Source organism: Balaenoptera physalus (assembly GCF_965194825.1).
Source record: "Balaenoptera physalus genome assembly, chromosome: 16".
In the NCBI taxonomy this organism is placed as follows: Eukaryota; Metazoa; Chordata; class Mammalia; order Artiodactyla; family Balaenopteridae; genus Balaenoptera; species Balaenoptera physalus.
Genome location: NC_138898.1, coordinates 88,165,851 through 88,190,508, shown reverse-complemented (window position 1 = coordinate 88,190,508; position 24,658 = coordinate 88,165,851). Strand labels below are relative to the sequence as shown.

The window sequence follows — 24,658 nt, the reverse complement described above, 5'->3', positions numbered from 1 at the left end:
GAGGGAAGATTACAGGCAAATCACCTGGATCTTGTTGATCAACAATCCGGATTGTTAATAAAATTATTTTCCTCTTTGCCTCTGCCTCTTTTCTCCTCTTTCCTCTCATAATCCATTGTACGTCTATGAAAATACTTTTCACACTGACATAATTAGTTCTGTTTGTTTCTCAAATTATAATCAGCAGACTGTCTTTCCCAGAGATGTCAGAAGATTGGGGCTGAGTTAAATGTTAAGTCATGAGGCTAAACTGATTTACCCGCCTGCTTTGTAGCAAGGAACTAGTTAACCTTGATATATAGTAAACTTCAAATCTTGTTAGTGTTCCCATGTCTTCTCTTTGACTTTTCATTACATCTAATTACAACACGCTTCTTACCTTGCTCAGTTAAGCTTTATGGTAATTTTGTTTGCCATTGTTTATGGCAAAAGAAGAGCTTGTTAAAAATGCCTCATTGCCTCAATGGCATTTGGAGACAAAGAATGAGTAACCAGGGAGGAGATATATATATATCTCTCACATCTCCGAAGCCCATCTGGTTCTTCAACATAGTTCTAATAAACAGGACTGCCAATTCTCCACCCATGAAAATCTTTATAGGCCCAAGAATAAATTTAGCTGATCTCCAAACCTGTTTGCACATTGTCAGACTGGTTTTGTGTCTTTTGGCAAATTTTCCATGGAAGACCCTAGCCTTTAACATTTAGTCTCCTAAAAACTGTATAAAGAATAGTTCATTTTGCTTTTGGGAGGGGATGGTTTGAAAAACAATGATAATTCAGCAGCATGTGTTCTGTCGTCCTCAAAGATAGCATCCAGTATGCACCGAAAGGAAAACATGGCTCACAAAAAAAGCGAAGTGAGCTTTTTAAAGTCAGCGATAAATGTGGCAAAATGCAATGCTGCAAAAATAAGGGAAATTAAAGGTTTGCTCAAATCCTTTGAAAAAATATTATTTTCATAATAACAAAACTAGCCAAAAGCGGGCTTCCCTGGTGGCACAGTGGTTAAGAATTCGCCTGCCAATGCAGGGGACACAGGTTCAAGCCCTGGTCCCGGAAGATCCCACATGCCGCAGAGCAACTAAGCCCGTGACTACTGAGCCTGCGCTCTAGAGCCCGTGAGCCACACTACTGAGCCTGTGCGCCACAACTACTGAAGCCCGCAAGCCACAACTACTGAGTCCACGTGCCACAACTACTGAAGCCAGCGCACCTAGAGCCTGTGCTCCACAACAAGAAAAGCCACCGCAATGAGAAGCACGCGCACTGCAACGAAGAGTAGCCCCCGCTCGCCACAACTGGAGAAAGCCCACGCACAGTAACGAAGACCCAACGCAGCCAAAAATAAATAAATAAAATAAATAAATTTATATATATAAAAAACTAGCCAAAAGCTAAAAACCCTCAAATATCTATTTCTTGGCCCAAAACACTGAACATCAAAAGGTACAATTCTTTTTAAACAGTAGACATATAAAGAAAAATGATAATCTAAATAATAGTTACAATGACAATACTAGAAATGCCCTATGTAGTTTATAATCTTGCCCTTTGCATTACAGAGGGAAAAATAAGCATGTTTAAACAAGATTCTGAATATGAATTCATTTTGTGGTAGAGAATTTTTAAATGATTTTTTTTTTTTTTTTTGGCAGCACCGGGAGGCTTGCGGGATCTTAGTTCCCCTACCAGGGATCTAACCCGCTCCCGTTGCAGTGGAAGCATGGAGTCCTAACCACTGGACCACAAGGGAATTCTCTTAAATGATTTTTAAATTTTTTATTTTACTTTTTATTTATTTATTTTTTGGCTGCGTTTGGTCTTCGTTGCTGCACGCGGGCTTTCTCTAGTTGTGGCGAGCGGGGGCTACTCTTCGTTGCCGTGAGCGTGCTTCTCATTGCGGTGACTTCTCTTGTTGCGGAGCACGGTCTCTAGGTGTGCGGGCTTCAGTAGTTGTGGCTCACGGGCTCTAGGCGTGCAGCCTCAGTAGTTGTGGCACACGGGCTTAGTTGCTCCGCAGCATGTGGGATCTTCCCGGACCAGGGCTCGAACCCGTGTCCTCTTCATTGGCAGGCGGATTCTCAACCACTGCGCCACGAGAGAAGCTCCTTAAATGATTTTTTTAAAATAATTTTTTAAAAACTTATTTATTTATTTTTATTTTTGGCTGCCTTGGGTCTTTGTTGCTGCGCACGGACCCTTTAGTTGCAGCGAGCGGGGGCTACTCTTCGTTGCGGTTCGCGGGCTTCTTATTGCGGTGGCTTCTCTTGTTGCGGAGCACAGGCTCTAGGTGCGTGGGCTTCAGTAGTTGTGGCATGTGGGCTCAGTGGTTGTGGCTCGTGGGCTCTAGAGCTTAGGCTCAGTAGTTGTGGCGCACTGGCTTAGTTACTCTGCAGCACGTGGGATCTTCCCGGACCAGGGCTCGAACCCGTGTCCCCTGCACTGGCAGGCGGATTCTTAACCACTGCGCCACCAGGGAAGTCCCTTAAATGATTTTTAAAAACAGTTATTATCACAAATCCATTTGGGGCCAAAGGATTTTTAAATTTAAATACATTTAAATCCATCTTACACTGTTGCTTTCTATTGTCTCTTTCTTAAAAGACTTGACTTGTTTTTCATTTAACCAATGAAACTTTTTTCCCACCTGAACTAAATTCCCAGACTTTCTCTAGGGTGGGCTTAAGTAATGACATGAAATACTGTGTCTGAAACGAGAAACACAAACACGGCCCACAAATCTTTAACAGAAATCTATATGCTTAAGCAGGAATGTAAAAACTCACTGTAAAAAAAATCCCCTTAAAACCACAGAACACTAGAAGTTTTGAAAGTTTCAATATTTTTACTTTTTACATCAGAGACTTTATAATTAATATCATAATTATTAAAAGATTAAACTATATGTAAGTTGACACTGTAATCTACACGAGGAGTAAGTTCTGCCTGTTGGCCCCAAGCTTTCCTTCTTTTCTTTTTTTAATTGTGGTAAGACACATAACACAAATTATATTCTAATAATTTTAAAGTTCAGCAGCATCAAGTACATTCACGTCGTTGTGCCACCCTAAACCCACTGTTCAGCTCCTCAGCTCCTCCACTAGGGGGCGGACGAACACAGCGCATCAGCCGGCCTCTTCGCACCACCTAGTCCACGCATGCGCTTCTCACCTGGGGAAGGTAAGCGGGGGCGGGGCCTGGGCGGAGCCTCGGGGCGGGGCCGGGGCACGCAGGCGCGGCGCGCGCATTGTGACGTCAGGTTGCGCGGCCGGGCTGGGACCTGACCCCGGCTCGCTGAGAAGCTTCCCCGAGCGTGACGCGCTGACTCCCCTCCCCGCGGACTCCCTTCCCAGCGGCCCGCCCGCCCGCCTCACCGCCTCCTCCTTCGCTCCTTCAGAGCGGGCCGGCGGCCGGGGCGGAGGCCCGGAGGCGTCGCGGCGCCGAGAGGGCGGGCGGGCGGGCGGGCTTCGGAGCGCCGGGAGGGCCAGGTCCGCGGCCGGTCGGTGCGCGGCGGGCGGGCGGCGGGCGCCGGTCTATATGGCGGCGGCTCTGTCGGGCCTGGCTGTCCGGCTGTCGCGCTCGGCCGCCGCCCGCTCCTATGGGGTCTTCTGCAAGGGGCTGACCCGCACGCTGCTCATCTTTTTCGATCTGGCCTGGCGCTTGCGCATCAACTTCCCCTACCTCTACATCGTGGCTTCCATGATGCTCAACGTCCGCCTGCAGGTGGGTGAGCCGCGCCCGCCCGGCCCCTGTCCCCCAACCCTCCCCGAGCGCCGGTCCGCCCAGCGCGGCCCGGCCCACCTCGCCCAGGACGATGAAGATGCCATCGGGAGCTGCCAAGCTGGATGCTGAATGTATGCCAAACGCCGTGCATTTCTCCCGCAACCCCACGGGGAAAAAACCCGCTGAGGTTATTGTTATCCCTGTTCCGCAAACGAGGCGGGGTGGGGACGTGGAGCGGCCTGCCTCGGGTAAGGGCCTGCGGCTGGGGCGTGGGGTCCGCGGCCAGGCAGGTGGATGCTGCCACGGGCGCCAAAGGCCCTGGCCCTGAAGAGGAAATTTTGCCCAGAAAATTGCAAATTCTGGGGCGCGGGGGTCGGGGGTGCGTTTATGGTTGACTTTTCTAGTTCCCAAACTTGACGAAGCTTTGAAAAGAATTAAAACTTAAGAGAGATGAATTAGTGTTAACCAGTGTTCTGCTGGAGGTATCTCATTTATCCTGGCGGGGGTGGGTGGTGGTGAAAGGAGTGGGGGTGATGAGAGAAAACGAGGTGGAAGGAGGTAGAGAGGCAAAGGTTCAGAGGCTCGAAACAGTTCAGGTGTGAAATAGTACGTACACACACACCACACACACCTAGCACCTTGGAGGTCATCTTTGCTGTAAATGATTGACATTTCTACATCCCTCAAATTCCAGATGCCTTTTTCTAGTGGAATGGAAAGTCATCAAATTGAGAATTATTCCTTTCCGAGTGTGTCATAGATGGCCGAGTGCTGAGCGTGTCTTGGATTCCGTTTTCATGTGGTGGAGTGTTTGCTGTGTGCCGGGCACGGGCTCTGCGATGGCGGGATGGGTCCCTGGCCCTCGAGAGCTTCCAGTCTGGCAGTACTTGGATTACTCCCTGGTGTGCAAACTGGGGAAGCCTGAGCCGTAGGACTGCGCGGTATCGACATGGGCGGGGCAGGTGTTTTCCTTTTTCCCTTTGGTTTAGTTGTATCAGAATATAATTGTCTCTAAGCTTGAACTGTCAGGTTTTGGGTGCCTCTCCCTGGTGCTGGCAGGCCACATAAAACTTAAAACCCACTGTTGATCAAAATTGTGTTCAGGTGAGTTGGGATGAACCTGCCTCTCTCTTTCAGGGTCCAAACTGAGATACTTTTATGTGAGCAGGGACTTGCGGCATCCTTAAGTGGTGCCTGACGAAAGGAGTAGAAAACTCGGATACCTTTGCAGCAGGTGGTATCAATGTGTGAAGAAGGGTGCTGGGAGTGGGGACTGGGATAAACCAGAAAGCCCGTGCTCTAGCCAGTTGTCACGGGCCAGCTGTTGTTTGTCAGATGTAGCAATTTACAAGAGAAATTGGAAATCCTGATTTTTAAATATCAGCTTAAGAAAAAATAAACTGTGGGCAAAACAAAATATTTGACCCCAAGCTCCACTTTGGAAACTCTTGTTCCAGTGTTACATTTATAATTTGCAGTCGTCTGTAAAAATCACAAGAATGACTGTAAGAGAAAACCTACGTAATGTTGAAAATACCCAGTTTTGTACCATTAAAAAAAAAAAAAAATCAGCTTTCTCATATGCTCACTTAGCTATTTATGCCCACTCCCCTAGTCCAAGCTACTATAATCGCTCACCCGGACTGTTGCAGGTGCCTCCATCTGTTCTCCACAGGGCCCTTAGAGAAGTCTTTTAAAAATATAAATCAGATCGTGTCATTCCTCACAAAAAAACGGAAAACAAAAACTGCTTCCCACTGCATGTGGAATGCAGTTCACGTGTTTCTGTCCTGCAGATCCGATTTCTGTCCACCTTTCTAACCTCTCCCCTGGCCTGTTCCTTGCTTGCTATTGTTTCCCTTATTTTCCTGTCTACTCTTTGCATGCACCAAGCCCCTTCCGGCCCCTGGGCACTTGCAGTTGCTGTTCTTTCCACCTCGGTGCTCTTCCCTGGCTCTTTGAATGCGGATACATTCTCACACCCGGGTTCTCCTTTCAGAGGGGTCTTTTGGGGTCACCAAATCGGTATGATCTTGCAGCTGCTCTCTTCACTGCAAGAGTGCTGAAGGCTTGTTTGTTTCATATCAATAAGGAGCGGAGGAGTCCATTTCTATTATGATGATGAGGGTTTCGAAATCTCTCAGTTGCTTGTAAGGCAGTAGGATAATCTCTGGAAAGGTTGTTCACATACAGATTTCATAACAAGGAGTTTGTACTGTGATGATTGAGGGTAAGTGCATTTTGGAGGCGGGAAGTTGGCTCTGTGAGGAGTGGCGTGGGCAGTAGGGAGAGCTGGGTACCCCAGACTAATGGATGACTTGGTGGGCCTGATGTCAAGTCATCGTCCAGGTACAGCACAGCTTTAGGGAACTGGGGAATCTGGACGCTCTGGCTGTAGAGTGTGGGCTTTGTTGGTCAGTTCAGGGGTGAGTGGGAGGTGGGGAGGCCCAGACAAGGTGGTCGCCGGGTACCTTGGGGGAGGGCTGTCTGAGAACTACGTGAGGATTTTAGGTGAGATCTTGGGCTTGGATCAAGTGCAGCAGCAGCCTGTCGCATGCTGAGGGGGGCAGGGTGGAAGTCGGGGTGTCTCTTTACTGTAATATTTCCATCTGCTGCTTTAAACTCCCCTGCAGGTTTAGAGTTTCTGTTCATTGGTGGAAGATCATTAACTTACCTGACTTGAAGGTTTAATGATTCTGGCCTCTGGTAAAGAGAAGTGCAACAGGAAATAAGGCACAGGAGTAAGGGGACAGGCCAACTCACCGCCACATGCTTACTCAGGACACTCTGTCCATCCTCTTCCTTGCAGGGGTGCTGGAGGCTGTTTTGTGAGTAATAAGGAATAAAGGACTCTGTGTCCCACATGTTTACTCAGGACCCCCAAACCATCTGTCAGTAGGGTAGCCAGGCATTTTAAGGAGATTGATAACTCTTCTTCAATTTGAGAGTGATTAAATGAGAAAATAGATGCAAAGGGGCTTTGTAAACTGAGAAGGGCTATGATTTAAAAAGACTGTTTGCGAGCAAGGCTTAATCTCCTAGAGTCATTAGCATCCTACTTATTTATATATAATCTGAAATTCAAGGCAGTGAAAAAAGTGAGAATCCATACCAAATACTAAATGTAGTAAAAGGAAGATGAAAAAAAGTGAACCTGCTATAATTGAACAAGTTATGCCTACAAAGTTTCAGTTACGTTGCCTGTGGAAAGAATCAAGTATCTTAGCCCCAGGTCACCTAGATTCACGTAACCATTAAAAGAGGAGGCCTGAAAGAGAACAGCTGGAGAAGATGACATCATGAAGGTGAGGGATAGTTGTCAGACCAAGCTGTGGCCTTGGCTTTCTGAGCATTCAGCCCCACAGCCCGGTGCCGAGCCAGCCAGGCTGAGAACCTCTCTTGGCCCGTCCTCTGCGGCCCGTCTCCCTGTTTTGTTTCTAACTGCTCTTCTTCAGTCTCTTCTCTCCGAAGGACTTTCTAGATCCATAGCTCCATAGGTTTCAGTGTTCACCTGTCACGTGAAAATCTATGTTCATTCCTTCCAACCAGGTAAAAAGAGTTGAGGAATGCACGCAGGGCTGGGGAAGCTGGGTGCTGTTCTAAATAGAGCATTCAGAGTGGGCCTCAGTGGTGAGCAGAACTTGAAGGGGATGAGGGCTTTAGCCACGGAGATGCCTGGCTTAGCAGAGTGTTTGGTTTCATGCAGAGAAGCCTTGCAGCCCGTGCGAGAGCTCTGCGTGTCCCAGGGCAGCGGGAGGTGGCCGGAGGCTGGGACTGAGAGGCTCGTGTGCCTTGGACTGCCAGGACGTTGGCCTTGACTGATAGAAATCATCTTATGGCCAGACAGTTTCAAAAAGTAGTAAAGATTCCAAGGCCCTGTTCCAAGGGTCGACTGCAGCTTGAAATGAGTTTTATTTTGTTGCTTGATCTACATCAAGCTCCTGGAAGAAAGTTGGAGGAAATTATAGACTATTAAGGAACATCATAAAAGCTTAAGAGGCAAAGTCAAAAGGATGAGCTCAGTTAAACGTAGGAGTTTGTTCTGGCTTCTGGGATATTGAACAGCTATATACTTTGAGATGGAAAATTCCAAACGTAGGACACATAAAAATACCATGGAATCTTTCCTATCTTTCAAGGGAATTCATAATCATGGTTTTTCATAAACTTCTGAAAAAAGTTCCACCTATAAAGATAGGTTAAAGTAGATTTTGAAAATTTTTTAACCTGCATAAAATTTGAAAGAATAGTACAGTGAACACCTGTATCCTTGACTCAAGTTTTTAAAAAGTCTTAGAAATAAATTCTCACATAATGGTTCAAGCAGATGTTAAAGTATATGAATTAGGTCTATACGTACTAATGCTAAAAGGTATCCACCAAATAAATATACAGTGAAGAAAAGCAAGTTTAAAAACCATCTAAGTAGTACCACATTTAAAAAATTTTTCATAAATACACTTGTCAATACCTAGAGCAGGGAGAAGCATTCCAGGACCAGGAGGCAGCCCTAACTCAGGAGAGAGCCTGGGCATTCCTCCTCACATGATCTGTGCAGAAGGGCCAGTGTTTCTTCACCTCCACAGACTGGATGGCTTGTAAACAACAAACATTAATTTCTCGCAGTTCTGGAGGCCGAGAAGTCCAAGATCAAGGCACCAGTATGGTCAAGCTCTCTTGAGGGCCCTCCTTGTTCATAGCCAGTGCCTTCTTGCTATGTCCTCACATGGTAGAAGGGGCTAGGGATCTCTGTGGCATCTCTTTATAAGAACATTAATTGGGGCTTCCCTGGTGGCACAGTGATTAAGAATCCGCCTGCCAATGCAGGGGACACGGGTTTGAGCCCTGGTCCGGGACGATCCCACATGGCCGTGGAGCAACTAAGCCCGTGCGCCACAACTACTGAGCCCGTGTGCCACAACTACTGAAGCCTGCGTGCCTAGAGCCCGTGCTCTGCAACAAGAGAAGCCACCGCAATGAGAAGCCCACACACTGCAACGAAGAGTAGCCCCCACTCGCCGCAACTAGAGAAAGCTCGCGTGCAGTGACAAAGAGCCAACGCAGCCAAAAATAAATTAAAAAAAAATTAATCTCACTCACTTCCTAATACCATCATCTTTGGAGGTTAGGGGTTCAGCATATGAATTTTGGGGGGTTACAAACATTCAGACCGTAGCACCTCCTGATAGGTTTGTAAGATCCAATAGAAATGAATTGCTTTTAAACATAAGAACTAAAACTATAAAACTCTTAGAATGTAGGGGAAAATCTTCATGATACTGAATTTGGCAATGATTTCTTGCCAAAAGCACAGGCAACAAAAGAAAAAGATAAACTGCACTTTGTGAATATTAGACATTGGTGCATCTAAAGGATACTATCAAGAGAGTGAAAGAGGCAACTCACAGAATGGGAGAAAGTATAGTTGACCCTTGAAGAACACAGGTTTGAACCATGCAGGTCCACTAATACACAGAATTTTTTCAGTAGTATATACTAACACTACGTGATCTGAGGTTGGTTGAATCTTCAGATGTGGACCTGCAAAGACGGAGGAACCACGTATAGGAAGGGTTGCTGTAAAGTTGTACTCAGATTTTCGACTGTGCGGAGGGTCAATGTCCCTAGCCCCCAAGTTGTTCAAGGGTCACCTGTATTTGCAAACCATATATCTGATAAGGATTAATGTCCAAAATATGTAAAGAACACTTACAACTCAAAAACACAAAAAACCCAATCCAAAAATTGGCAAAGGACTTGAATAGACGTTTCTCCAAAGAAGATACATCAATGGCAAGTAAACCCAGGAAAAGATGGGCAATTGGAACATGTTTGTGGACAGCCAGTCCACCAACTATGGTGAGGCCCTGACACATCATTATGATGACCTCTGAGTCCCAGCTTGCCCACTTCAACCTTGTGGCCCCATGGGATGTCCAGAGGAGGGGCCCTGGTGGCCAGGCTCCTCTCCCCATACCAGCCCTGCAGGATGTGGACACAGTGTCCCCCTGCCTCTGGGCTCTCACAGACCCACCCGGGTCAACTTCTCTCCCTGAGACTCGGCTCCTCCCATCTCTTCCCATCCCGCTCCAGGGACACTCATGGACCTGAAGGGTGAGTGACCACTCGTTTCTCACTGACAGAGTCTCCCCACCCAGACCCGGGGACCCCCATGCCAGGCTTAGTCTCCAAGAGCCCTCACTAACTGCTCCAGTTCCAAATCTGAGCCCAGCCACACAGGCTGAGAAACACTCCCCCTGCCCAGCCCTCGCCTGGCCTGGCACTGCCCCTAGGATGCCTCTCCTCTGCCAGGGCGTTGATAAAACCCAGGGCTAGGAGAGAAGAGTTAGGGGACTGCAAATCAAAGCCACAGCGAGATGCTACTTCACACCCGTTAGGTTGGCTACTATGGGGTGAGGGGGAGGGAAAGAACTGCGAGGATGTGGAGATTAAAACCCTTGTGCACTGTTGGTGGGAATGTAAAATGGTGCAGTTGCTATGGAAAACAGTTTGGCAAGTCCTCAGAAAGTTAAACATAGAATTATTGTATGATTCAGCAAGTTCACTGGTAGGTGTATACCCCAAAGATTTGAAAACAGGGGCTCAGGCACTTGTGCTCCAGTGTTCATAGCAGCACTATGGACAACAGTCAAAAAGTAGATACAGGGGCTTCCCTGGTGGCGCAGTGGTTGAGAATCCGCCTGCCAGTGCAGGGGACACGGGTTCGAGCCCTGGTCCGGGAAGATCCCGCATGCCACAGAGCAACTAAGTCCGTGTGCCACAACTACTGAGCCTGTACTCTAGAGCCCGCGAGCCACGGGTGCTGAAGCCCGCATGCCTAGAGCCCATGCTCCACAACAGGAGAAGCCACGGCGGTGAGAGGCCCGCGCACCGCAATGAAGAGTAGCCCCCGCTCGCCACAACTAGAGAGGTGCCCATGTGCAGCAGTGAAAACCCAACACAGCCAAAAATAAATAAACAAAAAATAAAATAAAAAGTAGATACAATCCAAGTGTCCATCAACAGATGAGTGGATAAACAGAATGTTTTATACTTTCAATGCAAAATCATACATCTTTGAAAAGGAATAAAGTTCTTTTTTGGCTGTGCCGTGCGGCTTGCAGGATCTTAGTTCCCTGACCAGTGGTCGAACCTGTGCCCCCTGCAGTGGAAGCGAGGAGTCTTAACCACTGGACCACCAGGGAAGTCCCAGGAATAAAGTTCTGATACCTGCTACAGCTTGATGAACCTTAGGGACACTATTCATAGAGACAGAATGTAGAAGGTGGTTGCCAGGGGCTGGAGGAGGGGGAATGGGAATTGTTTAATGGAAACAGTTCTAGTTTGGAATGATGAAAAAGTTCTGGAGATGTGTGGTGGTGATGGATGGTAGATTTTATGTGTATTTTACTGCAGTTTTTAAAAAAGTACTAGAAAAGTGATTATGCTGTTGGTTGTTGTGGCAGTGTTAAGTTGCCATAGAAGTTTCTAAGAGCCTATTCTTAATTTTGTTGTTGTATGATCACAGTAACAAACTTGGGGGTGTGGCCAGGGTCCAGTGGCTTGTACATTTTTAAGGATTTTAGCTTACTCTGAGTGAAATGGGAAACATTTCACTGAGATGTGACCTAATCTGATTTGCTTTTATAAAGGATCATTTTTTTCTTCTTTTTTAAAAAAAAAAGGTTTATTTTTTCCTTTAAGGATCTTTTTTTTTTTTTTTTTCCCCTGCACAGCATGGCTTGTGGAATCTTAGTTTGCCAACCAGGGATTGAACCCAAGCCCCAGCAGTGAAAGCACTGAGTCCTAACCACTGGACCGCCAGGGAATTCTCTAAAGGTCATATTTTAAAAAAACCTTTATTATGGGAATATTCAAATATACACAGAAGTGGAGTACAGATGTCCCTTGGTACCTGCAAGGGGTTGGTTTCCGGAGCCCTGGGGATACCAAAATCCACAGGTGCTCACGTCCCTTGTATAAGCCGTGTAGTATTTGCGTGTAACCTGTGTATATCCTCCCGTATACTTTAAGTCATCTCTAGATTACTTTTAATACCTAATACAATGTAAATGCTGTGTAAGTAGTTGTAAACACAACGAAAGTGCTATGTAAATAGTTGCTAGCACACAGCAAATTCAAGTTTTACTTTTTGGAACTTTCTGGAAATTCCCCCCCCCCCCAAAAAAAAAATTTCTGTTTTTTTCTACTTCCTCTTGGTTGAATCCTCAGATGCGGAACTTGCAGATATGGAGGGCCACCTGTAGTATAATGAACCCCATGTATCCGTCACTTCTTTTCAGTAAGGATCAACTCTTTGCTAATTCTGTTTTATCGCTTCTCCCCAGTCCTGCACTGTGTCCATCTAATCACCCCACACCGGAGTATTTTAAATAAATCTCAGACAGAACAGATCACTTTTTCGGTTTGTTGCTTAGTTTTTACCTTGAAGTAATTTGACTTACGGAGGTTGCAAATCAGTGCAGAGCGTTCACATAGACCCTTCCCCCAGCTTCCTCTAATGTTGACATCTTACTTGGCCAGAGTACAGGCATCAGAACTAAGAAGTTAATGTTGGTGTAATACTATTTGGATTTCACCAGTTTTTTCCACCAGTGAATTTTGTTTTGTCCCTGGACCCCACAGTGCATTTAGTTGCCATGACTTAGTCTCATCCAATCTGTAATTTCCTTAGTCTTGTCTTTTATGTCCGTCAGTTGTTTTTTCAACTTTCGGATGTTTTTCACTTTTTGGCCGTTATGAGTATATGCACATTCTACAGGCACACCTTACGTATTGTGGGTTCGGTTCCAGACCACTGCAATAAAGCGGTTATCGTGCTAAAGCGAGTCACGTGAACTTTTTGGTTTCCCAGTGCATATAAAAGTTATGTTTACACTATACGGTAGTCTATTAAATGTGCAATAGCATTATGTCTAAGAAATGGACATACCTTAATTAAAAAATACTTGATTGCCAAAAAGTGCCAACCATCATCTGAGCCTCCAGCGAGTCGTCATCATTTTTGCCGTAGTAACATCAGAGGTCACTGATCACAGACAACCATTACAAATATAATAGTAATGAAAAAGTTTGAAGTATTGCAGCAATTACCAAAATGTGCAGATACGAAGTGAGCAAATGCTGTTGGAAAAATGGCGCCAATAGACTTGCTCAATGCAGGGTTGCCATAAACCTTCAGTTTGTGAAAAACACTGCAAAATGTAATAAAGCGAGGTGTGCTTGTATAGGTGTTGTGTGGGCATGTGTTTTCATTTCTCTTGTTTATGTACCTAGGGGTGCAATTGCTGGGTCATATAGTAACTCTGCATTCAGCCGTTTCAAAGAGATCACTCTTACTTCACGGTAAGAGTGGAGGGTGGAAGCAGGGAGACCCTTAGATTAACAGGAGAGGATGCTGGTGGTTTCTCAGGGCGCAGCAGGGGAGGTGATGGGAGGAGGTTGCACTGTGGGTGTATCTTGGTGTTCGAGCCAACAGGCTTGCCTGCCTTAAAGGCAGAGGTGGTGTGAGAGAAAAGCTCATTAGCGTCTCTTTGTGTGTGAACTATACATGTTCTTTACCCATTTTTCTGGTGGGTTGGTGGTGGGTTTCTTGGAGCCACCAAGAAACCCACCAACTTATCAGACACCTTATCAGTTGTCTGTGATAAGAGTTGAAATTTTTTTCCAGTTAGTATATTTTTGACTTTGCTTATAGTGTGTTTTGCCACACTGAAGTTTATGTAATCAAATTTAACAATCTTTTCTGACTTTTGGGTTTTGTCATAGTTAGAAAGGCCTTTCCAATGCTAAAGATATAAGGAATTCACCTGTTATTTATTCTGGTACTATTATGTCATGTTTTACTTTTAAATGTAGAGTGTTGGAGTTTATCCTGGTATATGGTGTGTGACGTTGATCCAAACTGACCGTTCTCTGAACAGCACTGCTGAGAGAAACCTCGTGTGTGTGACATTCTTGTCCTTGTACGTACATTCACGAGAAAGCAAGTTTCGAGAAGACAGAGCCCTTTTTGTCTGCTTGGTGCACTGTCCTGATACCAGCGCCTGGAACAACGCCTGGCTTAGGGGCTCCGTGAACGCTCGCTGATTGAATCTGTAGCAAAAAATCATAGCTGTAGAATCCCAAAGGAAAGGTTATACTCATTTGCAAGTAATTTTTAAAGTCATTGCCAACTTGCCCTCCACGGAGGTGCTGCACTGTGTGTTCTCTCTGGCCATGCGGGGTCCCTCTGGTTGCTCCCCGTCCCCTGTGGCCACTCCAGCCTGGGCCTCGGCCTTTGTCCCCCACTGCAATGTGCTGGTCCGTGCTTAGGCCACTTCCGAGTTGCCATCCAGTGGTCACTTCTCTGTCCTCTGCTTTACGGACCCCCTCAGCAGCGTTTTGTCACTGGTTCTCTCTAATGCTCTTGCTGATAATGGTACTGATAGCAGCTGTTTCTTGGATGCCACAGGCTGCTGGTCAGAGAACAGGCTGGGTGCTTTCACATGAAGAGCCCTCACACATCCTGAGGAAAGAGGACACAGCCTAGCTCAGCCATCCTTCTCGCCTCTCGGCCCTCGGACGTGTGAGCGCACCTTTGAGCCTCTGGGTGACTGAAGCGGGGGACAGGGTACTGGCCCGCAGGAGCCGCACGGCCAGCTTAGAGCACAGGTGTGATTTGGACGCGCTCAGTGGTTTGCAGCAGGAAGTCGGTGCCTGTGGTCTGCTTCCTGTGCTTACGATTCAGTGTAACGCAGAGATGACCCAGCCCTTCCTATTTCTCATCCTCCAAACTGTGTAGCAACTTGAGCAGTTTGTTGCTCAGCTTGTGTGTATCAGCTGCCTCCTCAGACTGATGTTGCAGTGCTGAGCTCGGCGATGGTCAGGTCTGCTAACGCTCACCTCTGAGAGCTGTGAGTGTGTGGTATCACTCATATGTGGGACCTAAACATAACACAAATGAATGTACATGCAAAGCAGAGACCGACTCACAGATACAGAAAACAAACTGGTGGTTACCAAGGGGGGGTGCAAATTAGGGGTATGGGATTAACAAATACAAATGATGTATCAGAAGATAAGCAACAAGGATATATTGTATAGCCATCATCTTGTAATAACTTTTAATGGAGTATCATCTGTAAAAATACTGAATCAATATGCTGTACACCTGAAATTAATATAATATTGTAAATCAACTATACTTCAATTTAAAAAAAAGGCCGTGAAGCCAGGTGGCCTTGGAGCGCGTTTGTGAGCTGTCACCAGGCAGGACCCCCTTCAAGCCCATTGTTGTCTAACCTGGCCGGGCAGCCCCTGCTCGATTAGCTGTGTCCGCGCCCCCAGCCCCACGCCGGCCCGCTTTGGGAATAGCCTTGCCAGCTGGCTTTCGGGAGCACAGAGGCTGGGATATTTTTAGTTTCCAGAGCAATGGTATCCAGCCCATCACATCCCTGAGGCCATTAATAGCTCAGGTTAGGGAAGGTAAGGTGTCGGCCGTCCAAGAGGGCACAGCTGCCTAACTGGGTCAGGCCTATTGTCACGCAGCAGGTCAGCTGCCTCCACAGGTGGGGACTCTGGTGGGAGAGACTGCTCCTGTCCGCCCCGAGGATCGTGGACACACCAGGGAACCTCGTCTCCCTGCACACCTCACCCCCTCTGGCCTCTGTGGTTCCATTTTCGACCTGTGTCATTCTTTGAGGGGCAGGGGGAGGCACCTGTCGGGGAGGTACAGAGGTTAAGTTCAGGATTTACTCCCAGTCCCGCACTTTGTTTTTCCTGAATCGTACTGTCTTGAATTTCAGAATAGACTTCCCTCATTCTGGGGCAGGGAGGGGGTGTGTCAGTTTTTGTGGATATGTTCATTTTGTGGATATGGTTTGCCGTAATTTATGCTGCTTATTATTTTGTAGACTTAACATGGGCCTTGAGGGGTGGGAAATGATGAGAGAGCTGGGGCCGAGGATGGTTAGTTATATAATTGTCCGTATTTTATTTGGTATGATATAGTGTGCCAATATGTATGTATTCAAAAGTATAGTGAGAATAAACCACAAAAAATATTTCACAGATGACTGCATGTTTGGAAATTACTTGAAAATTATTTCTGGCTCTCAAAATATAAGTAATGTGTGTAACTGTCTAATATCAAAAGAGGTGGCTGGTTGAGGGCTCAGAGCCAAAATGTTTTACTGACCTACTGAAGTATTTTTGTTAAGATAATTGAATACATAGTTTATTACTGCATTTACTAAAGAGCTAGGAGATCTTCAGCAAGCAGTTTATTCTATCATTATTAAATACGTGATTATCATTATTGAATGTATGATTACATTAATAGTATCTTATTCAAAATATTTTAACACAATTCTGGCAACACCTCATCTTTCTGAATGGTACTAAGTCCTCATACAAGGACATAATAAAAGTAGTTAGAAACTAATTTTCCTGAGAGTTGGCCCACATTAAGTGACCTGTTTTTCTTAAGAATTTTTTTTTAAACCTATTCTAATATGTATTAAAAATATATTTAGGAATGCTTCCATTTCAGGAAAATGTTCATTCTTAGTACATTACAGATCAGTAAAATAGATGTAAGGTTTAAAATAACATGCTTTGGAGAGTTAATTTGAGAGAACTGTCAAGAGAAGTTAATTAGGTTTGACTTGGTGAACTTTGAAAGTGTTTGTTTTGATTTGTAGCCGGAATTGCACCTCTTAAAAGTACAAGTGTAACTATGTGTGGTGATGGATGTTGACTTGTTGTGGTGATCATTTTGCAATATATACAAATATCGGCTTACTGTGTTGTACACCTGAAATTGATACATTTTATGTCAGTTATATCTCAATTTAAAAAAAAGAATTGCACCTTATGTTTGCATATGGCTTCATACTGCTCAGATATATTTGTATCAGTTGTTATATGGAATAATGGTCACACTTGTACAGATAAAAAGTTTTGAGCATGCCCTGTGGAGATATGTATATCTCCACGGTATAAATAAGTATATATATACTATTTTTATAAACTATGTATTTTGCTGTACCAAAATATGGTATATATTATAAAACATAGAAAAAGTTACTAGGGGAACAAGGTAAAAATGAACTAGGCAAGGATGTTCTGATATTTTCTCCCATGCTCCTTGAGTTGGGGGCACCCCACTTTAACAGCCGCTGGCCTAGTGGAGTGAGTGAAGAGCTCTTCAGAGTTTACCTGACGCTAACTTAGTCGTTTGTGCAGGAAACGTATGTAACCGCCCTCTTATTGAAGCACTCAGTGCAATTGGTGTCCGCGACCCTGGGTTTTCCCGAGGCGCTTTGATTCTCCCTCCTTAGTGGCTTTGGTGGGCCCCTTGCCCGTCTGGTCTTTAGATCCTGGAGACCCCTGCCTTCTGTACCTCTGTCTTCTCTCTTGACCTGTTATACCGGGCCGTCATTTTATCTGCCTCCCCAGAGCTGGCGACTTCTGAGTCCAGGTCCGCAGCTCTGACGTCTCTCTTGAGGTGAAGGATTTACTGACCCACCTGCTCGCCAGAGCCCCGCAGCCCAACTCTGCTGCCCAGTCTGAGCACCTTCCCTGCCTTCCAGACCTGCTCTCCTCCCCCTTTGCGGTTAGTAACACCTTCACTACCCAGAACTGAAAGTCAAGAAACCTGCGGGGCATCTCACCTTCTTCTACACCTAGTCAGTCACCAACTTAAAAAAGATTCTTCAGTTTCTCTCTCCTCTTTACTCTCACAGGCTTTCTTCCTTTTTTCCCCTGCAGTATTAGAATAGCCTCCTAACTGGTCTGTTTAAGGTGATTCCTTTCCAGTCTAGCCACCACACTGCAGCAGGAGGAATTAATCTAAAAAGCATATCTAGCCAGCGTTTCCTGGCTGAAAATTCCTCAGTGGCCCTCCATCACCTGCTGGATGAAGCCCAGCTCCTTAGGACGGTGGCCGGGGCCTCTCACTGTCGGCCCCTGCTCCTCGGTGGCTCCGCAGCCCCATGGCTTAGCCCTCTTTGCTTTCTCCCTCAGCCTCCAATAATACTTACCTTCTGTGTTTTCTTCCCAGTGTACTCTCTTTAAATTTTAAAAAACTTACACAGTCATAAAGCTTAATGAGTCTCCTGGTGCCACGAGATTAGTTAAGGGAAACAGTAGTTTCCTGTCTCCCATTTCTCCATCCAGCCGACCGCTTGCAGCTACAGCTGGTTCTCTTAGTGTTTACTTCTCTGTCTGTAAATTGCACGCTCGTAGTGTTGCTTCTTAACTTTTCATTTTTTGAGTTAGTCTTTGTCTTACTGTGGAAGAAGAGTCAGACGCAGCTGTCTTCTACCTGAGCCCACATTTCCATCCCTCCTCCTTCCAAAAAGAGTTACTACGTTTTAGTTAGGTTGCTGTTCCTTAGGCTAGCCTCTTAGAAAAAATTACTGAATGCAACGTATGTATTTTTTAAGTTGAAACATTTATCGATGTTCTCTCGAGGTATGCTTCTTTTTAAAGGAACATGTGTCAGACACTTTTTAAAAGTCATCAGTTAAGGAGGGAACTAGTAAGATGTTATAATCAGTGTAAAGCAGAATTTAGACAAAACACATACATATAATCAGGAATGCTAAAGTGAATTTACAAATAGATGTAAAACTGGTCAATATGCATAGGGCAGTAATCCGTTGCATTCCTCTGGACAATATTAATTTCCATTTCTTTGGACAGGAAATCACTTGCCTTCCTCTTAAGTTTTCTACAACTTAGAGCTGTGAAGCATCAAAGAGAAAGTTGTGGAGCCTTGTTAAATTAGATAACGCAGAGGATGCACTAGACAGCACACCCGGTAATGTTGTTTTTTGGGTCCATTTCAAAGCCTTTCACAGTTTTTCCTACATCTTCCCCATTTGGAGCATAATGTCACAGAAAGATTATTCTTGGTCACAGAAAAAAGGCTGGTCTCAGTAGGTGTGTAGGTGCCTCAGGATCAGTGACCGCATGGGCCACCTCGAGTTTGCTCTTGAACAACTGGTGGAGTCACAGGTCAACTTCTGTCCAGAAGTTTTCATGTGGAGTCTGAGAGTGGGGAACTAAGCCCAAGAAGCTTTCTGCACCATATTTTTACCTGCAGTACATAAAAATCTGGGTGAATTCTTCTCTTATGGAGGCTCCAAAATTTGCTGAGATTCCTGACCAGCCGGCGAGTGATCTGAGGCTGGAATCGTGGATCCCAGGACCCCTCCAGGCTGGTTTTCCTGGGAGGGCTTCGTAGACATCGGATCCATAAGTAAAGTTGCCCTTGATTCCTTAAAAGTGGCTTGTTGTGCTTGAGTCACTGAGACTCATTCTCAAATAGGACACTTTGGTAAGACCTTGGTTGCCTAATTGTGTCATCCAATTTATCCCGGTTAAAGGGAGGACAGATTTTTTTTTTAAATTTTATTTATTTTTGGCTGCGTTGGGTCTTCGTTGCTGCGTGCAGGCTTTCTCTGGTTGTGGAGAGTGGGGGCTACTCTTCGTTGCGGTGCATGGGCTCTAGGCATGTGGGCTTCAGTAGTTGCGACACATGGGCTCAGTAGTTGCAACCCGTGGGCTCAGTAGTTGTGGCTCTTGGGCTTAGTTGCTCCACGGTATGTGGGATCATCCCAGACCAGGGATCGAACCCGTGTCTCCTATTTGCAGGTGGATTCTTAACCACTGTGCCACCAGGGAAGCCCCCAGGAGGACAGATTTTTATTGAACCTACAGGAATAACTATATTGCCACGAAAAGTGCAGAGCCTCAGAATGCATACTTTTATTATTTTTAAGTATTTTTAGGAAACACTGCATTAATAAACTACTGTTCTTTTTGTTGTGGTTTCTAATTGGTAGGTTGGTACATTGATATCCTGTTTTCTATCACAGTGTAGGTATCCTTGGTACCAGAGACTGTCAAAGAGATCTTTGTATTTGTTGGGAAATAGCTGTGTGTGGACTCTCTTAAGACCCTGTCTTCATTATTACACTTTAATTTGTTGGTCTTTTCCAGGTTCATATTGAGATCCATTGAAGGCCTTCCGTGGACTGACAGGCGTGTCCTGGGGCTCAGGGTGTCAGAGGACACACAGCATGAGGGACGGAAAGGGGACTCTCAGCACCTGCCTCGCAGAAGAGAAGGGAGCGGGCGATGACTCGGACAAACTACTGTACAGAGAACTGTTGTATAAGAGAATGCAGGAGGAGAGCGCTTGCCCATCAGATATAACTTCCAGGGTGAATAAGCCTGCGGTTGATGTAAATGGAAATTCACAAAATGAGGAGTTATCACTGGAAATGAAAGATGATCTGAGTGAGGTCAGCCTCTTGCATCACAATGGCAACAAAGTGCTTCCACATCTGCAAGAACCAATACGAAGAAATTCAGCTTCAGCAGCTGCTCAGAGCAAGGCTGTGGATCTGTTCTTTGCTCCCACAGAAGAGCGTTTTGCTGGGGCATCCTGTGGCGTCGGGGGAGCTCAGGGGAGGGACTGGCTGGGAGGAGGGCCCAGGGCCACTGACAGCCACGGAGGACGGAGCCACAGGGGAAAGCCTTGGGGGTCAGGACTACCGTGCCATCAAAAATGGTTGGAAATGGGGATTTCTGAGGATGAACCACCACGTGCTTTTCTGGAGAAGCTGGACTCTGCGTCGGAACCCTCTTGCCTGCGTTCCGTCCTGTCTGCACTGCTGCACGCACGTCCCCACATGTTCGTGAATGATGAGACAAAATGTGTTTTCCCTGGCCGTTCAAAGCCCATGTTTTCAGGGCAAAGAGTAGAATACAAGAAAATGCTTTCACGTGTAAAAAGTACCTCAGATGATCTGCAGGAAACACTGGCGTCACTGGCTCTACAAGCTTCTGAATTAGCAAATCTCTTATGCCATAGTTAAGGTACAGGCAGAACAATAAAAACAGATTAATTTAAAAAGTTGTCCTAGAATGATTTCTTTTGCATTAAGTCTGGATGCACAGGGTGCAGCCATGAAGCTCCTGCTTTGGTTTGTATGACCAGACATACTTAAAGTCAGTGGAATTTAAACTCATGGAAAGCTGGTTGATGCAGAAGGAAATTTTTGAGTTTTAAATTGTGCTTGAAAGACACTTAGAATTGGGAAGCCGTGTCAAGGAGAATATTGATATATCCTATATAAATATCAGATTAGAATCAAAAGATTTAACAAAGTTTTTAATTTACCTTCAGCACCCATCCTAAAGGGCTACTGTCCCAGATACTGTCTCTCTAGACTGTCTCTGACCATCTAATGGAAACAGATATTTGTAAAGTTGACTCTGAGCCAGGCTGAGTTGATGGTAAGCTGTTACCATTTCTGCATTTTGCAGAATGAGCAAAATCTGATTTCTTTTCTCACATCCCTTTCCTTCCACTTGACATGCAATTTAAATGGAGGCCCTACGGTGAAAGTTGCAATATTAACCTTACCTTTAGATAACGCTTTCTCAAGCTAGGAACCCTAGCAGTGTTACTCAGAATAAATAATGAGCTTGAGCCTGTCTGCCGGGGCTCAGTTATAGAGAAAAATCAAGCATTTCCCTTAGAGAAGGTTTCCAGTTTCTAGGAGTCGAGGTATCTCTTACACTAAGATTTTTTTCTGAGAGAACACCTTTTGTTGTGTGTTGATCACTTTGATAAAAGGCATTTTAGAGTGTAAGTTTTTAAAGAGTCCGAAAGTAAGGCTTAGCCATTTTCGGAATTACTGATTGCATCTATCAGTTTATATTGTGTGCTAAATTACTATGCCGTGTGCTATTTTAGTGTTTTGGGGAAATGAAAAATAAAACCTGTTCTTTAGCATAATAAATGTCTTATTTTACGTGTGTAGTCTTGGTTCCCCTTGTCTTCATTATTAATGCTGCCCTCCTCATACGCAAGTCTTTTAGCACAAAGTCATTTGCTGATTTAGAAGATTGGAAGCAGAGAATGAAAAGCATTACGTCAAGTTACGTTGGAACTCAACTCTCACTTTCCTCCCCAGATGTAACGGAATGCTGTATTGTGCTCCTTGGTTACGGGGGGTGCGCTCAGAGAGCCCCAAAGTAAGAACCCTTGTGGAAAAAACGATCTCTAGCCGGTCTAAAAGGACACTGACTTGACTGAACGATTAAAGCCCTGGTTAGTGGACACTCCGTCTAGGGGTCACCCGTGGGTGGTGAAACGAGATGACACATTTCAGTGTTTCAGAATGGGAACTGTTTTCTTGTCAACACCTTCTCCCTGCCTCCCTCCCTTTTTGTTTTAAACTCAGTCTGCTACTTTGAGATGGAACTTTCTATGACTCATCAACTGTTTTTTTTTATTTTGCTTTGTAAATTCCAAGTCTGTAAATTTTCAACCAGTTGCAAACAACAAATACAGAATTTCCTGCTTAGCATTAACTAAATTAACTTGAAGTGTTTTCATATGGTTATATCAGAATAAGGTGTGTTTTTTCTAAAAGCTTTGTCGAAAAGCTCACAATAACTTTTTTTTTACATTAATTTTTAATACACTTATACTAAGCTGAAATTTTTCCCTTTGGTGCTATATTGGTTCCAGTTGTGTCTGAAGGTGGCCTCTCCTGTGGAAAGTTCTGGGGTAGAGAGGTGATGATACCTATCGTGTATGAAGTTTCATGACTGTGAAAGAAGGCCTTCTATAAACATTTTTTGAAGCAATTAGTAGAGAAATAAGATATTCTTTTGAATAAATTGTTTCCATGATTGAATTATAAAGGGGATCACTCATTTGAAATATTTTAAGTTGTATCATTTTGGCAATGAAAACTAAGGGAAGCCTGTTTCAAAAGTTCTGACATTTATATGCATTTTCTTTTTTGCCTTTATGGATTCTGTTCTTAAAGATTGAACAGCACAATCACTTTAAATTTAGAAACAGTGTATAGCACAAAATCTTGGACTTGGTTATTCTTATTTGGAAATCATAAAATCTTTTTTTTTTTAAGCATTAGAATGAATGTTGAGATCTTGAAGTGATTATGAAGTTGCAAGCCTATAGAGAATAAAAAATTAAGAAACTCTTGCGTTTAAATCGATCATTCTTTACGTGACTTGATTTTATAGCTAGGAAGCAAGACGTATTTTGGAGCTTGGCATGTGTATTCTAAAATGCATATAGACCATTTACTATAATTTCACAGAGAGTAAGAAATGTGGGGACTTCCCTGGCAGTCCAGTGGATAAGACTCTGTGCTTTCACTGCTGAAGGCCCAGTTTCGCTCTCTGGTCGGGGAACTAGGATCCCACAAGCCTCTCGGCATGCCAAAAAAAAAAAAGAAATGTGCTATAAGATTCTTTTTGCACTTTACCATAGATAACTTTTAAATTCTTCTTAAACTTTCCAAGGAGAAGAAATAGAATTAATGGATCTCCTAAACCATATGAACTCAGAGCTGGAAATGGCCTTTAAACACCAGCCAGTGCTGGAAGCTTTGAAACACACCTCATCCAAGTGATAATCTGTACATTCAATGTAACCATTTGAAGTTAGAGGCCTAAATAAGATTTCACAGGATGGTTGCTTCTACTTGGCTCTCCTTTGCTTCCAAAATGTTACCTCTTTTTTCCAATTTTATGGAAACTTGGATGAATTGGATCCATTTAAAAAAAAGCATCTCTGGACTTGCCTGGTGGCACAGTAGTTAAGAATCCGCCTGCCAATGTGGGGGACACGGGTTTGAGTCCTGGTCCAGGAAGATCCCACATGCCGCAGAGCAACTAAGCCCATGCGCCACAACTACTTAGCCCGTGCTCTAGAGCCCGCGAGCCACAACTACTGAGCCCATGTACTGCAACTACTGAAGCCCGCGCTCCTAGAGCCCGTGCTCCACAACAAAGGGAAGCCACCGCAATGAGAAGCCCGCACACCGCAACAAAGAGTAGCCCCCGTTCGCCGCAACTAGAGAAAAAGCCCGCGTGCAGCAACAAAGACCCAATGCAGCCGAAAATAAATTTATTTTTAAAAAACAGCATCTGTTCACTTTTATTTGCACTTCAAACTCTGCAAACTATCCCTTGAGCTGTATATATGCACAGCTGAAATTTGATTAGAGAATATTGTTTGCAAAGGGCCTGACTGCTTAGGAAAGGTCATCTTCGTAGGATAAAGTTTCCTTTATCCTGAAACAAATGATCTTCCTTTATAGAGGCGTACCAAGATGTTTTAACTGAAGTGTTGCGGGTTGAGTTGGGAGGGTGTGAGGCTGCCCCGCCGGATCAGACACATCTCATCTTTCTAGCGTGTGCCATTGGGTGTGAGGCATCTTTGAGGGCTGGTTACTTCTGGTAAACAGCGGTTTGTTTAAGGAGTAGGAGCAGGCGTGGCTGTAGTTCTGCTCTGCCTGTATTTTGAGTAGATTCTTTACAGTTCATTTTTTAAATTGTTTAGGTACATGACACAAGGAATTTTTATAGGGGAGCTGTGCCTCACCACAGTATTAGAGTATTAGAGTGGAATTCTCCAGTTAACTTTAATGCTTTTAGTTTTTTGTTTTTTGTTTTTTTAATTAATTAATTATTTTTGGCTGCATTGGGTCTTCATTGCTGCGCGTGGGCTTTCTCTAGTTGCGGGGGCTACTCTTCGTTGCGGTGCGCGGACTTCTCATTGCGGTGGCTTCTCTTGCGGAGTACGGGCTTTAGGCACGCGGGCTCAGTAGTTGTGGCTCGCGGGCTCTAGGCGCAGGCTCAGCAGTTGTGACGCACAGGCTTAGTTGCTCTGCAGCATGTGGGATCTTCCCGGACCAGGGCTCGAACCCGTGTCCCCTGCATTGGCAGGCGGATTCTTAACCACTGTGCCACCAGGGAAATCCCAATGCTTTTAGTTTTTATAAGGAAGTAGGCTTAACCTGTTTTCCCTTCCCCATCTACCTACTAAGTGTTCTGTTTCTATCAGAAACAAGTAGTTTGCTTCAAGATT

General features: G+C 44.9%; 1 protein-coding gene and 2 long non-coding RNA genes across 8 annotated transcripts in view; 1 reads left to right on the top strand and 2 right to left on the bottom strand.

Moving 5' to 3' along the window:
* Nucleotides 1-1,778: 1,778 nt before the first annotated feature.
* LOC309645217 lies at nucleotides 1,779-3,138 on the bottom strand. The gene is made up of 2 exons (XR_014254792.1): nucleotides 3,051-3,138; nucleotides 1,779-2,487 (listed from the first exon to the last, which is right to left on the bottom strand). It is a non-coding gene; the product is annotated as an uncharacterized lncRNA (long non-coding RNA).
* A 154-nt stretch (nucleotides 3,139-3,292) lies between these two features.
* The window catches only part of LOC309645204 (small integral membrane protein 10-like protein 3), a 31,275-nt gene continuing 9,909 nt past the window's right edge, over nucleotides 3,293-24,658 (top strand). The window contains exons 1-3 of one of the 6 annotated variants that reach the window (XR_014254786.1): nucleotides 3,328-3,726; nucleotides 17,188-17,344; nucleotides 19,738-19,869. Coding sequence is in view for 4 of the 6 variants with exons in the window: in XM_082429991.1 (XP_082286117.1) it covers nucleotides 19,818-20,618 (801 nt within the window). In the remaining 2 variants the exon portion in view is untranslated. Of the gene's footprint in view, nucleotides 3,727-17,187; nucleotides 17,345-18,435; nucleotides 18,554-19,737; nucleotides 21,569-24,658 lie in introns of those variants that run through there. The other 5 variants (XM_082429993.1, XM_082429994.1, XM_082429991.1 and 2 more) reach the window with 5 other exon arrangements.
* The window catches only part of LOC309645215, a 117,561-nt gene continuing 114,831 nt past the window's right edge, over nucleotides 21,929-24,658 (bottom strand). The window contains exon 3 of the long non-coding RNA XR_014254790.1: nucleotides 21,929-23,722. This is a non-coding gene — a long non-coding RNA (uncharacterized lncRNA). The remainder of the gene's footprint in view (nucleotides 23,723-24,658) is intronic.